The following is a 14,029-nucleotide window of genomic DNA, read 5'->3' as shown; positions in this document are numbered from 1 at the left end:
AGTTGTTAAGTGAATCACAGTAGTTGTTAAATTAGTCACACTGTTGTTACTTAATGACCAGTTGTGGTTGTTACATCAAAGGCCACTTGTACAGGTAGTCCTCGGCTCACAACTTAGTTCACTTAGCGACCATTCAAAGTTACAACATCACTGAAAAAAGTGACTTATGATTTATTTTTCACACGTCAGACGGCTGCAGCTTCCCCCAGGGTCACACAACCACAATTCAGACAGTTGACAAGAGACTCACACTTATGACAGTCGCAGGAACCCAGAGTGATGATGTCATTCCCTTTTGCGACCTCCTAACAAGCAAAGTCCATGGGGAAACCAGATTCACTTAACAACCGTGTTAATACCTTAACAACTGCTTCCATCTTTCCGACTTCGGTAAAATGGAGACCCAGATTGTTGGGAGCATTATGCTGACACTGTAAACTGTTCCGAAAGTGCTGTAAAATCCTATGGAGTAGTTAATGTGCAGTTCTGCAGGCTGTTTCTGCTGCCTGGAATTTGGCAGATCGAATCTCACCAGGTTCAAGGTTGACTCAGCCTTCCAGCCTTCCAAGGTGGGTAAAATGAGGACCCAGGTTGTTGGGGGGGCAATATGCTGACTCTGTAAACCACCTAGAGAGGGCTGTAAAGCAGTGTCAAGCGGTATATAAGTCTTAAGTGCTATTGCTACATAAGTCCTAAGTGCTATTTATAGGAACCGTCATTTTTTTAAACATAAAATTGTTGTGTTCTGGAGGACTCAACCCTCTTCTTTTTCTTTCCCACCAGATGACCGTCCCAAGGCCGGCCCAGTAGTAAGTAAACCGGTATCCTTGGAGACTAGTAAATCGGCTTCCCCATCTCCCCCTCCGCCCCTGACCGAGGTGGAGCCTGTGCAGCCGGCCACTGTGACGCTGGTGCGCCCAGAGAGCCCTGTTGCTGTGGACACTAGAGAGGAGCTGCTGGAGGTCCCTGAAGACATCCTCGAGCCTGTTAGCACCACCACTACAGTGCCAGGGGGGCTTGTGCCCCCTCCGGAGTCCTTCGTTTTGGACACAGAACCTCAGGAAGAGGTCGCTGCTAGCCCTGTTTTGGAGATTCCTTCCCAGCCACCCCCAGAAACACAGGTGGAGGAAGAGGTGGTAGCAGAAGAGACAGTGGTTACCCAACAGGAGGCTTTTCAACCCGAGGAGCCTCCCTTAGCGCTGCCGTGCGCCCCTCCCGATCCTTCTCCGCCGCTGGAGGAGGTGGCGGCTGAAGGGGGGGAGGCCATTGAGTCAAATGGGGTCTTAGAGGAGGAGCCACTGGAGGCGATGCCCGAGGTGCCCCCGTGCGAGCCAGAACCGGCCATGGAATCCCCCATTGCTCAGCCGGAAGAGCAGGCAATACCTGCAGGACTTGAGACCCCAGAGAAGCAAGAGGCCGAAGAGCCAGAGGAAGAGCCCGAGTCGGATATCAGCCCCATCTCTGAACCCGAAGAGGTCAAGCCCGAGGAGGTGATTGTCCCAGTGGCCGCGCCTGCTGTAGAAGAGGAGACGGAGCCAGAGGAGGAAGTGGAGGAGGCAGTCGAGGTCCCGGAGCAAAGTGCGGAACCAGTGGTTGCGCCCTTGGAGACCGCGGAAGTGACGACGCAAGGTGAGTTATCCACAGTACATTTTCCACCCAGCCGGATGCAATCTTAGTCTTTAAGAAGTCTGTGATTTGCAGAACGAGGGGTCCTTGGTGCTCTCTGAGCTTGGCTGTTTTTCTGCGGAAATCTCATTAACCGAACTAGGTAATATCATCAGTGCAAGTAAGGAGTGGGGTTTGTTCTCAGTTTATAAGACAGTAGCTTGTCCTGCTGATATTGATAGAAGTGTAGGGTTTTTTTCTCCTTATTACCGTGTTTCCCCGAAAATAAGACCCTGTCTTTTTTTTTTTTTTTTTGGCCACCAAAAAAGGCACCAGGTCTTATTTTCAGGGGATGTGATCCACTGACTAACCTCACTTGCACGCGTCGTCCCTTGCCTCCTTTTCGCTGTCAGAGGCCTTCAGGAACAACTTCTGTGGCCGGCAAGGCTTTCCTGAAGGCCTCTGCAGTCAATAACAGAGCTCTGGATCGATCCAGAGCTGCTTTGTTATCAGCTACAGAGGCCTTCAGGAAAGCCTTGCCAGCCTTGCCGGCTGCAGAAGAATTGGGCCGGCAAGTCAGGTGTCGGGGTGTACGAGGCCTGGCTAAAGCTGTCCAAAGGTGGTAGGGCAGTTCCAACCCCCCCCCCCCCACATCCCCCCAGCATAATTTTTACCCGTGCACTCTGGAGTGGGCGGGATCTTAATTTGGGTTTATTTTGGGGTAGGGCTTATATTGGGGTGCATAAGTAAAAAACCAATCTAGGACTTACTTTCAGGGTAGGTTGTATTTTTGGGGAAACAGGGTAGTTCCTTGATTAAGTTACTGTTTTTGCTTCTTTGTCTGGTGTTAATCCCTGCTTATCTAGGTGTTGATTGCTGGACAAGTACAAACTACAAGGAGTAAAAGTGCACCTCCACCAACACCAGCAGGGCAAGCTATTCTATATAAACCGAGAGCAAAGCCCACTCTTTACTGACACTGCTGATGTTACTTAGTTTGGGTACTGAAATGTCTGCAAGAAAAAGAAAAAAAACAAGCTCAGAGAGTACCAAGGACCCCTCATTTCAACCCAGAACTACAAATATTCTCCTTTATTGATATGCAGGAACCTTTGTTTTCCTTTTATAATACAGAGATAGAAACTTCAAGTCTTCCAGGTGGGTTGAATTAAAGCACCCAGAGTCCCTCTCCAGGCCTGGCTGACTGGGGCTACTGAGAGATGTGGTTCTGGACCATCTCAGGACATTTTCCACGAGCAATTCACAGCATCTGTTTGGGCCAAGTTGGGATCCTTCCCTGTGGCTTTAGCTTTGCATGGTCTTTGGCAGGATGCCATCTTAATGACTACTTTCAGTTGTACCAGAGGGCATTGGGTTGGCTATTTCTGCTTTCCACCCTGGTCTGCCATATGTGGGTGATATTTGTGGGTCTCTCTGAGCTTAGTTGGTAGCTCCTGAATTGGTTTCCCATGTTGGCACTATCAACTCAGTAAGCAACAGCTAATCAAGGAATCGCCAAGAACACTCCCACAAACACTGACAGAGGAAGCCCTTTCTATATAAACAGAGAACAAACCCCACTTCTTTCTAGAACTGATAATGTTACATAGTTGGGTAAGAAAAAAAGCATCCAAACTGAGAGAGCACCAAGGACCTCACAGTTTAACCCTGAGTTAACAAATATTCTTGTTTCTGGGTGGTATTTCCTGTACACCAAGGAATTTATTGTCTTCAGAGCGTTTAGGCACTGCTGCCTTGGTCCTTTTCAGTCTTATAAAAGGTTCAAGGGCTGCTGTCCCAAAATATCCTGAGTAGAGGCGACAGATGCCACAGCTTCTTCCTGGGATGCATTTCTGCCACGAGTTATGCTTCTTTTTCTACCCCTGGAAAATGGCTTCAGAGCAGGACTTCGCACTAACTTCTTGTTTGTTGCCTGGAGTGCCTTTCTCCGTTAATCTGGACTTATCCGTAGCTCATGTGTCTCTCCCTTCTGTATAATTCCCTAGTAGCCGTATCGGTGCCAAAGAAGAAGCGAAAGATGAAGGATCTGAACAAGAAGGAAGCCGTAGGAGATTTGTTGGATGCGTTCAAAGAGGTGAGTAGCCCGCACATTACCAGTGGGGAATTAATTAATGATTAATGCAATGATTAATGCAAAATAAAGGGATGTGGTGGCTCAGTGGCTAAGACGCCGAGCTTGTCGATCACAAAGGTCGGCGGTTCGAATCCCTAGCACCAAGTAATGGAGTGAGCTCCCGTTCCTTGTCCCAGCTTCTGCCAACCTAGCAGTTCGAAAGCCTGTTAATAAAAATGCAAGTAGAAAAATAGGGACTACTTTGGTGGGAAGGGAACAGCGTTCTGTGCGCCTTCGGCGTTTTAGTCATGCCAGCCAAATGACCATGGAGACGTCTTCGGACAGCGCTGGCTCTTCGGCTTTGTAACGGAGATGAGCACCGTCCCCTAGCACTGGAAACGACTAGCACGTATGCGCGAGGGGAACCTTTACCTTAATGCAATGTTTCTGAATCTTCGCAACTCTTAAGGTGGCCGGGCTTCAGCTCCCAGAATTCCCCAGCTACCTTGTAACAGAGGTGACACTTCCTTGCAAGGGGTAACATGGAATTTGGATGTGCCCCGCTGTTGCTAAGGCACTTAAATTCCTTCTGGTTTTTAAGCTTTGAGGGGGCAGATTAATGTGCCCATCACCACCCCTTGTTACCCCAGTGATTTAGGTTACCTGACTCCCCCTGCTCCATCACAGGTCTCTGCACCATAGCACTGGCTTCAGATTTCAGCCTTCTGAGAAGTTCACTTTCCATGATAAAACCTCAGATGTCAAAAGATGCCCAAGGATCAGAATTCTGTAGGGATCTGAGGAAGGGAGTTCAGTGCCAATGTTTATCTCTTTTTGTTCCTCTTCGCTGTTTTCCATTGTACCACCATAGTTAAATATTTGTGCCATTCTTGGGTGGGGGCAGGGTGGGCTTATGAATGTGGGGACCTTTATATAGAAACATGCATAGCTGTTGTTTCTAGAAACCTCTGCATAAGCTGAGGTCACTTATTTTGTAGGCCCATCAGTTTCGCTCTACTTACAAGGAATCCTCTTCATCTCCTAAGCATCCTGCAGGTTCAACTAATTGGATCTTGGATACGTTCGTTGGGATGGAAACTTAGGTCCACAACTGAGCTCAAAATTTCTGTTGCTAAGTGAGGCAGTTCATTTGAGTTTTGCCCCATTCTACAGTGTTTCCTGCCACAGTTGTTAAGGGAAGAAGGATTAGCAAGACCAAGAATTTTTTATTTATGTATATATATATTATGTCTGTGTGATGATCCGGGGCTTGACCCAAAAATAACACAGTCACAAAAGTAGAATAAATTCCCTTTAATGCCTCCAACTTGGGCCCCAATGTCCAATTATCCTCGGCTTGATATCAAATTCTTCCAAAAACAGTCTACAAAGAGAGTAAATGCAGTCCGAACCAAAAGTAAAGATAATTAGAAATAAAAAAAAAAATCCAACACAAACCACACTGGAGTCATTAACACGTCAGGCCAGGATGATAAATTGCAGACTTCCACAAGATAACGCAGCAACCACAGTTGGGAAGATGCCAAAACCCAAATAAACCTCGACCAAGATAATGCACACTTTGCTTCCAACAAAGAGCTATTTAAAATGCCCCACTTATATCCTGTCCTCCCAGTTGCAACTAATGAAAGAGATCAGGGCCTTTTCCTCTCCCGTAAGACACATTGCTCCCTTCTCCGTTCCTCCTCGCGTACCCTAGGATGAAGAGGGGGTGGCCCTGGGTCTTCCTCTGAATGCCCAGCTGGACTGTGCTCGTCCCCCATTTCTTCCACAGCCACCAGAGCCACACTCCCACTCCCTGTCAGCTCCTCAATCTCCCCCTTGGAATCAGATTCCAACAAGAGCATGACAGTCTGTCTGTCTGTTTATCTATAATTATTTATCTATCATCTATATCTATATATCTGTGTATCATCTACCTATAATTATCTATCAGTAGGTAGATGATAGATATGTAAATTATATCTAGCTAGCTAGCTATCACTATCTATTCATCCATCCATCCATCTCAGTGCTTTTGTAGCCATGAGCTGCATGTGAACCTTGTGGGCTTCAATTTGTTATTTTGGTGCTGGTGAAGAAAGCAGCCATTTTGTTTTGAGCTTGGAGGTGCAGGATGAACACACCACCTCCTGCTGGGAGAGGCGTTTGGTATTACCTAGTGCTGTCCTTCATAGGATCTCTTTGGCTTCGCCTCTTAGGTCAGTGAGGGGGCCTCTGAGACGGAGAACAACCCCCCAGCGCCGGCCCCAGAGCCCGAGGAACCTGTCCCAGCTCGTTCCCAGGAGGAGCCTGAGGAGACCTGGGAACAGAAGGAGGATAAGCTGGATCCTGAGAAGGTCAAGCAAGCGGATCAAAAGTACCGCTACAAGGAAGGTGAGCCAGGTCTGAGCAGCCCTTACAATTTGGGAACGGTCGGGGGGGACGGGGACGACTTCCCATTGAGCTTTCTGTGATGACCTCCTTTTTGAGCCATCGTGTCTGGGCCACTGATAACGCTGATGGAACTGAGGATCTGAGCAGGCTCATTACCCAAGGAGTGCTTGGCTTTTCTTAGATGACTGCCATGCTTTCACAGGACTTTATTATTATTATTTTTTGTCATGACAGACCTGTGTGTCCCCTAAAAATAAGACCGGGTCTTATATTCATTTTTTGCTCCAAAAGACGCACTAACGCCATGATGGCCAACCTATGGCACGCATGCCAGAAGTGGCACACAGTTGCCCTCTCTGATGGCACACAAGCCATCGCCCCAGGTCAGCTCTGATGCACGTGTGTGTGTGTGTACCTCCAACTGGCCTTCAGGTCACATGCACGTGCCTGGGGTGCATTGCATTTTGGGGGTTCGGGCACAGGCACGTGCTTTGGGCACTTGGTCCAGAAAAGGTTAGCCATCACTGCACTAGGGTTTATTTTCCCATTAGGTCTTAATTTGGGGGAAACGTAAACAGCTGATATTCTTAAAAGGGCTTATTTTGGGGGGTGGGGCTTATATATTGGGAGCATCCTGGGAAATCACGCTAGGGCTTATTTCCCGGTTGGGTCTTATTTTGGGGGGGAAACATGGTAACACATTTGAGTGTTAAAGCCAGTAAACAGCTAGATCATTATAGATCAACCTCAGCAACTTTTAAAGATCTGCGGACTCCAACTCCCAGAATTCCCCAGCTAGCATTCTGGGAGTTGGAGTCTACACATTTTAAAGTGCTCATGGTTGAAAATCACTGGCTGTGCAAACAAGCGAAGCCCCATCCACGGGATGCAGACCACATGTCCCCGACTCCCGTTCCGCGGAAAAAAAACTCCACAGAACCAGTCCCCGTGGCCTCAAAAGTTGGGGACCCTCCGATCTAGTATATACGAACTACTTGAAGGATGTTCTGTTTACAGCCCTGGGCTCTCTATCTTCTTTTCCTTAACAGAGCAATGGAAGCCCTTGAACCCAGAAGAAAAGAAAAGTTACGACCGGGAATTCCTGCTGGGGTTTCAGTACATGTTCGCGAGCATGCAAAAGCCGGAAGGGTTGCCCCATATCAGCGACGTGGTCTTGGAAAAGGTCTGTCCCTCCAATTTCTTTTCTTCAGATGTCCACCAAAATCCCCTCTCTCTCTCTCTTGTGTGAGACTCTTTTGCTAGAGTCTTTGAAGCAGAATCCAGCATGCAGGTCACCTCTGCTCCCCAACCTCCTCCCCCCCAAACAAAATGACCACCACCACCAAAACGGTTGTTGACTTTTGGACGTACTGTTTTTATTTCTACTGTTTTTTGTTTTTCCCCTCAGGGAAGGGTCAGATTGGTAGCAAGCAAGAAAAATCCAGGAGGCATATTGCTTCTGTTTCCGTTGTTATGGCAATAGCACTTATATACCGCTTCACAGTGCTTTACAGCTCTCTCTAAGCGTTTTACAGAATCAGCATTATTGCCCCCAACAATTTAGGTCCTCATTTTATGACCTTGGAAGGATGGAAGGCTGAGTCAACCTTGAGCCTGGTGAGATTCGAACTGCCAAATTGCAGGCAGCTGGCAGTCAGCAGAAGTAGCCTGCCGTACTGCACTCTTAACCACTGCGCCACCGCGGCTCATGGAAGTTATGGAAATTTATGTACCAACTTCCAGGGTTCCCTCCCAAAACAATCCTTCAATCCATCACTGACATTCGGTTGGTTTGTGCGTTAATCTGAGCCATAGAATCTGTGGATTCAGCAGTAGGATTGCCAGTCAAAATGGGAGCAGTGTGCTTCCAGAGATTTTCCAGGCCCATTAAAGAGCCAATTTGGTCCAGTGGTAAAAACACCAGGGTAGAGCGAGAGATTGTGAGTCTTAGTCCTGTCTTAGGCATGAAAGGTGGCTGGGTGACTTTGGGCCAATCACCAGGAGACTGTGAGTCTTAGTCCTGTCTTAGGCATGAAAGGTGGCTGGGTGACTTTGGGCCAATCACCAGGAGACTGGGAATTATAGTCCTGCCTTAGGCATGAAAGGTGGCTGGGTGACTTTGGGCCAATCACGAGAAGACTGTGAGTTCTAGTCCTACCTTAGGCATGAAAATCAGCTGGGTGACTTTGGGCCAATCACCAGGAGACTGGGAGTTCTAGTCCCACCTTAGGCATGAAAGCTGACTGGGTGACTTTGGACCAATCACCAGGAGACTGGGAGTTCTAGTCCCACCTTAGGCATGAAAGCTGACTGGGTGACTTTGGACCAATCACCAGGAGACTGGGAGTTCTAGTCCCACCTTAGGCATGAAAGCTGACTGGGTGACTTTGGGCCAATCACCAGGAGACTGGGAGTTCTAGTCCCACCTTAGGCATGAAAGCTGACTGGGTGACTTTGGGCCAATCACCAGGAGACTGTGAGTTCTAGTCCTGCCTTAGGCATGAAAATCAGCTGGGTGACTTTGGGCCAATCACCAGGAGACTGAGAGTTCTAGTCCCGCCTTAGGCATGAAAATCAGCTGGGTGACTTTGGGCCAATCACCAGGAGACTGGGAGTTCTAGTCCTGCCTTAGGCATGAAAGGTGGCTGGGTGACTTTTAGCCAGTTACACACACACTGCTCCGTGCCCACTTCACAGGGTGATTGTTGTGGGTGGAAAAAAATAAGAAAAGGAAGGTGCGTTGAGTTTGCGTTCTGTCTCGAGTTGTTTCTAAAAATAATAAAGGCGGGTAAATAAAAATCAAATCCTCCTCCCAAAACTAGGAAACAGAAACGACAGGTTCACCTCTGTCCCTTCCAGGGATGTCATGCACAGCCCCTTAGCTGAGCCAGGAAGTGAGTGGTGGACTCTGACCAAGGAAAAATTTGCCCACTCCGGTTCTAGGCAACACGATCCATTCAGTGCGGTCCCTTGGGCTGGTGGGATTTTGAAGACTGTGCTATGATCTGTCCCAGAAAGTTGTGACCATCTGCAGTTCTTTTGAAGTCACAGAATTTGAGACCTAGGCAATCCCCACCCCCTTGCAAACTGTAGAGCTGTGGTGTTAATTTTCCTGCTTTTTGGCTTCTAGGTGAATAAGATGCCCCTGCGTCCCCTGGACCCTGTCCGTTTGAACACGATGAACTGTGGACCGGACTTCACGCCCTCTTTTGCCAATCTGGGCCGTCCAACCCCATCCAACCGTGGGCCGGTAAGTTCCTTTGGGGCCTTATCCTGGTGAGGCGTTTCCTGCCCTCTGGGTCTGCATGATGAACTCCGAATTAGTGCCATCGTGTCTGGGCCACTGATGCTCTGTGATGGAACCGAGGAACTGATCTAGCAGCCCATGTTGTTGTAACTGAACACAGCTGGAGGGAAGAATAGCTTCCAACTATGGAGCCCATGCTTCTGTTCAGCATGCTTGTTTCAGCAGTCTTTGCAAAATATTAATCTCTCTGTCTCTCTCTCCCTCTGCCTCCCTTTCGCTCTCCCTCCCTCCCTCCCCTTCTCCCTCTCCCTCCCTCCCTCTCCCTGTCCTGCATCACAGCCGGCTGGGCCAGGACAACGGCGCTCCCAGCAAAGCCTGCGGAAGGAACCCCGGAAGATTATTGCCACGGTGTCGCTGAATGAAGACGTCAAGTTGAACAAGGCTGAGAAGGCTTGGAAGCCCAGCAGCAAGCGGGCCAGTGAAGTAGAAGACCCTGAGAATATAAAAACTCAGGTACACATCCATCTGTCAATCATCATAGAGCTGGAAGGGACCTTGGAGGTCTTCTAGCTCAAACAAAGAGACCCGATACCCATGATGGCGAACCTATGGCACGCGTGCCACAGGTGGTGCACGCAGCCATTATTTGTGCTGACATGCGAGTGGCAGGAAAACTTACCTCACTGTGCATGTGCGCACCTCACAGCTGATTTTTGGCAGGTTTGAGGCCTTTTTCGGCCTCCCAAAGGCTTGAGGAAGGCTTCTGCAGGCTATTGCAAGCTTTGCAGGCTGAAAACTAGGCCTGTGTCGTCACTTCCTGTTTTTCCGAAAATCCAGAAGGGACGAAACAGGGCTAGTTTTTAGCCTGCAAAGCCCGCAGAAGCCTTCCTCAAGCCTCTGGGATGCCGAAAAAGGCCTCAAACTGGCCAAAAATCAACTGTGAGGTGCAGTGTAGGTAAGGGGGTGGCGGGGGGGTGATAGGGATTGCCCGCGCATGCGTGGGGACGTGGGGGCGGCGCACATTGCCTTCTGGGTGCTGGCACGCGAATGCGAATGCAAGCATGCGCACAATTTTTGGCACAGGAGCCCAAAAAGGTTAGGCACCACTGCCCCTATACCATTTCAGGCAGGTGGTTGTCCAGTTTTTTTCTTAAAAACCTCCAGCGATGGAGCACCCACAACTTCTGCAGGCAAACCGTTCCACTGGTTAGTTGTCCTCACTGTTAGGAAGTTTCTCCTTAGTTCCACATTGCTTCTCTCATGGGCTTTGCGACCTCTTGTTGCAGCTGAGGCTGTTTTAGGGATTTTATCTCTTCCTTGCTAGCGCCCCAGAGTGGGTGGTCTTTAGACTGCCAGCTTGGATCGCAGAGATTTTGATTTAGGAAAGTCGGCTGTTGGTTTACATTTGTTCAGGAGGTTTCTAAAGATGAGATCCCAGACGATATTCAGAAATAGTCTATTCTCTGTTGGGAGTGGGTTTCCCAAGTGTGTCGGCTAGAAAGAAGGTTTGAGATGTGCTGACCGAGGGTGACATGAGTAAGCCATGGCTGAAAACTGGAAGAAATTAGACTTAGGCAGTTGGATTGTAGCTCTCAGCAGGAAGATAGAGGGAAAGAGGTAGGATACAGAAATGGGAACACAAATCCAGCATTCTGATGTAGCTGCTGCCTTCTTGCTTACAGCCCATACAGTCCTGTTCAGGTAGTCCTCGACTTAACAACCGTTCATTTAGTGACCGTTTGAAATTGCAGTGGTACTGAAAAAAAGTGACTTATGACCATGCTTCCCACGACCGTTGCAGCATCCTCGTGATTACGTGATTGACGTTCCGGGAGTGTGACAAGTGGTTCATCTTTATGACAGTTTTAGTGTCCTGGGGTGTCCCCTCTTGCAATCTTTTGACAAGCAAAGTCAACGGGGAAGCCAGGTTCACTGAACAAGCCTGTTACTAACGTAACAACCTCAGTGATTCACTTAACAAACGTGGCAAGGAAAGTCGTAAGACTCACGTGATAACTTTTATCGTCACTTTGAATGTTGTGCACGGATCGGCATACGTTAAAATGAAATTTCGTTGCATGCAGCTCTCAAGGGGTCCCCACCTCCAATATGCACTACATAAACACAACTAACTGACTAAATAAATAAATACAAAACCATGCATAGACTCACATATATTATTCTATGACTCGGAAAAACAACACGGTCTAGTTCAGATGTAGACACGCACATGGCAAGAGAACCGAATCTTGCGAGTTTGCCAGACGGATGGCAAGCAAAGCTGTTACAGAATCTGGTAGTCCTGTTAGAAATACTTCGAACCCTCTTTCCAGAGGGGAGCAACAGAAACAGGCCATGAAGCGTGTGTGGGGTGTGTGTGGGTGTGTGTGTCTCTATCCATGCTTTGAGCTCCAAGCACATAGCGCTTATAAGCAGCATCCTGAATGACAGCATCCTGTTCTTCCTTCTTCCCGCAGGAGCTGTTCCGACGTGTGCGCAGCATTCTCAACAAGTTGACACCCCAGATGTTCCAGCAGCTGATGAAGCAGGTCACCGAGCTGTCCATTGACACGGAAGAACGTCTCAAGGGCGTCATTGACCTCATCTTCGAGAAGGCCATCTCTGAGCCAAACTTCTCCGTTGCCTATGCCAACATGTGCCGTTGCCTTATGGGGGTAAGTTCTCCAGGAATCAAGGCCCACCAATTCTCACAGGGGTTACACACACACACCCCTCCCCTTTCTAATGCACGGTGGATTCAAGTGCCTCCCAGAATCGGGTGTGGAGATATTGATAACTGATGGTTGTAGCCCAATTGTCACATACAGCAGTGGCCCCCAACCTTTTTTGTGCCACGGCCCGGTACCGGCATCACAAATGATCACGCATGACAAGGCAAGGCAAGGCGAGCCGAAGCGACCGGCCAGCCAGCCGTCCCCGCTTCTCCCCGCCACCTTCAACTCCTCCTTTGTACCTTTTTGTGCTTTCTTAATCTCCTCTGCCATCGGGATGGCTCTTCGTTCAAAGCCCCCCCACACTTCGATGAAACTAAGGCGCAAGGATTCCTTCAGGACCCAAACGCCGCTTTCCAACCGGAAAAGCTCACCCGGAAGCACTTTCTTGTCAAAACAAGATGGCGGCGCCCAGTAGAAAATGATCCACGGACCGGTACCGGTCCGGGGCTTGGTGGTTGGGGACCCCTGACATACAGCATCTACACTGAGATCAGGGTTTCCCAACCGTGGCCATTTTAAGATGTGTGGACTTCAACTCCCAGAATTCCCCCAGCCAGCATGTCCACACATCTTAAAATGGCCAAGGTTGGGAAACCCTGACTTAGATACTATAGGTAAGTGGGGAAGGCCATTCCCAAAATTTGGAAGTCCCCAATAACCGAGTTGCTAGAAGTTACCTAGTTCAGAGCTTCCCAACGCTAAGTCCGTGGCTTACTACTTGGGCCTGTTCAGAACTGGGCCGTGAAAGTGGCAGGTAAGCGTTGTGTGCACAGAGCTCCAATTGTGAGAACGGCAAGTACACGTGCCCACCGCTTGCACAAATGGAGCTGAGCCTGCGGGCACCTGGACCCATTCCCTCTCTTCCCCCTCCCACCGGTTTGCAAAGCTGGCAAGGTTTGAGGCCGCTGGCCTAGTTGGCTCTACCACAACCGGTAAAGCTTGGCTGGCGTTAATCTAAGTTAGGATTTTTGTGGCTAATGCATGTGTATCGGTGTATTTGCGAACCCTAAAAATGGACTCATTTGATAAACAGGCTAATGTTCCATGAGCATAATCCATACGTTGTGATAGGATTGCGGCCAGACAATTGTAATGTCTTGTATGTGGCGCTTGGACCAGTGAGCATCTAGGAGAGCTTATCTTAAGGCTGTGTTCTCATGGTGATCCTCAACTGTCTCTTTTTTTAGCTGAAAGTCCCCACTACTGATAAACCTTCCACCGTGGTGAATTTTCGCAAGGTACTCTTGAATCGCTGCCAGAAAGAGTTTGAGAAAGACAAGGATGATGATGAGATTTTTGAGAAGAAGCAGAAGGAGATGGATGAAGCGGCTACTGTAAGTGGGGCTTGAACAGATAGCTCTGGAGCTTGGGTTCCAAGGTCTGAAAGATTCTGACATTTTCCTTTCTTTCTTTCTTTCTTTCTTTCTTTCTTTCTTTCTTTCTTTCTTTCTTTCTTTCTTTCTTTCTTTCTTTCTTTCTTTCTTTCTTTCTTTCTTTCTTTCTTTCTTTCTTTTTTTCTTCCTTCCTTCCTTCCTTCCTTCCTTCCTTCCTTCCTTCCTTCCTTCCTTCCTTCCTTCCTTCCTTTCTGCCTTTCTGCCTTTCTTTCTTTTCTCCCTCCCTCCCTTCCTTCCTTCCTTTTCCTTCCTTCTCTTTCTTTCTTTCTTTCTTTCTTTCTTTCTTTCTTTCTTTCTTTCTTTCTTTCTTTCTTTCTTTCTTTCTTTCTTTCTTTCTTCCTTCCTTCCTTCCTTCCTTCCTTTCCTTCCTTCCTTCCTTCCTGCCTTCCTGCCTTTCTGCCTTTCTTTTCTCCCTCCCTTCCTTCCTTTTTTCCTTCCTTCCTTCCTTCCTTCCTTCCTTCCTTCCTTCCTTCCTTCCTTCCTTCCTTCCTTCCTTCCTTCCTTCCTTCCTTTCTTTCTTTCTTTCTTTCTTTCTTTCTTTCTTTCTTTCTTTCTTTCTTTCTTTCTTTCTTTCTTT

At 48.3% G+C, this 14,029-nt stretch overlaps 1 protein-coding gene and 2 non-coding genes across 48 annotated transcripts in view; all 3 read left to right on the top strand.

Moving 5' to 3' along the window:
* Nucleotides 1-14,029, top strand: part of EIF4G1 (eukaryotic translation initiation factor 4 gamma 1) — a 135,447-nt gene that overhangs the window by 88,523 nt on the left and 32,895 nt on the right. For 24 of the 46 annotated variants that reach the window (XM_087965483.1, XM_087965463.1, XM_087965452.1 and 21 more), the window contains 8 exons: nucleotides 784-1,629; nucleotides 3,612-3,700; nucleotides 5,902-6,085; nucleotides 7,126-7,259; nucleotides 9,207-9,326; nucleotides 9,663-9,836; nucleotides 11,801-11,998; nucleotides 13,246-13,392. In XM_087965483.1, the coding sequence (XP_087821609.1) occupies nucleotides 784-1,629; nucleotides 3,612-3,700; nucleotides 5,902-6,085; nucleotides 7,126-7,259; nucleotides 9,207-9,326; nucleotides 9,663-9,836; nucleotides 11,801-11,998; nucleotides 13,246-13,392 (1,892 nt within the window). The remainder of the gene's footprint in view (nucleotides 1-783; nucleotides 1,630-3,611; nucleotides 3,701-5,901; nucleotides 6,086-7,125; nucleotides 7,260-9,206; nucleotides 9,327-9,662; nucleotides 9,837-11,800; nucleotides 11,999-13,245; nucleotides 13,393-14,029) is intronic. The other 22 variants (XM_087965489.1, XM_087965475.1, XM_087965485.1 and 19 more) reach the window with 3 other exon arrangements.
* LOC113425491 (small nucleolar RNA SNORD66) lies at nucleotides 6,148-6,223 on the top strand. Its single transcript, XR_003372601.1, has one exon. It is a non-coding gene; the product is annotated as a small nucleolar RNA SNORD66 (small nucleolar RNA).
* LOC113425492 (small nucleolar RNA SNORD66) lies at nucleotides 9,378-9,458 on the top strand. Its single transcript, XR_003372602.1, has one exon. It is a non-coding gene; the product is annotated as a small nucleolar RNA SNORD66 (small nucleolar RNA).

The sequence above is a fragment of the Notechis scutatus genome, chromosome 4 (genome assembly GCF_049901735.1).
Source record: "Notechis scutatus isolate UNSWTSFEM ecotype Mainland chromosome 4, rNotScu1.2, whole genome shotgun sequence".
Lineage (NCBI taxonomy): Eukaryota > Metazoa > Chordata > Lepidosauria > Squamata > Elapidae > Notechis > Notechis scutatus.
Note: the sequence above shows the minus strand (reverse complement) of the source record. Positions and strands in the feature narration are given on the sequence as shown.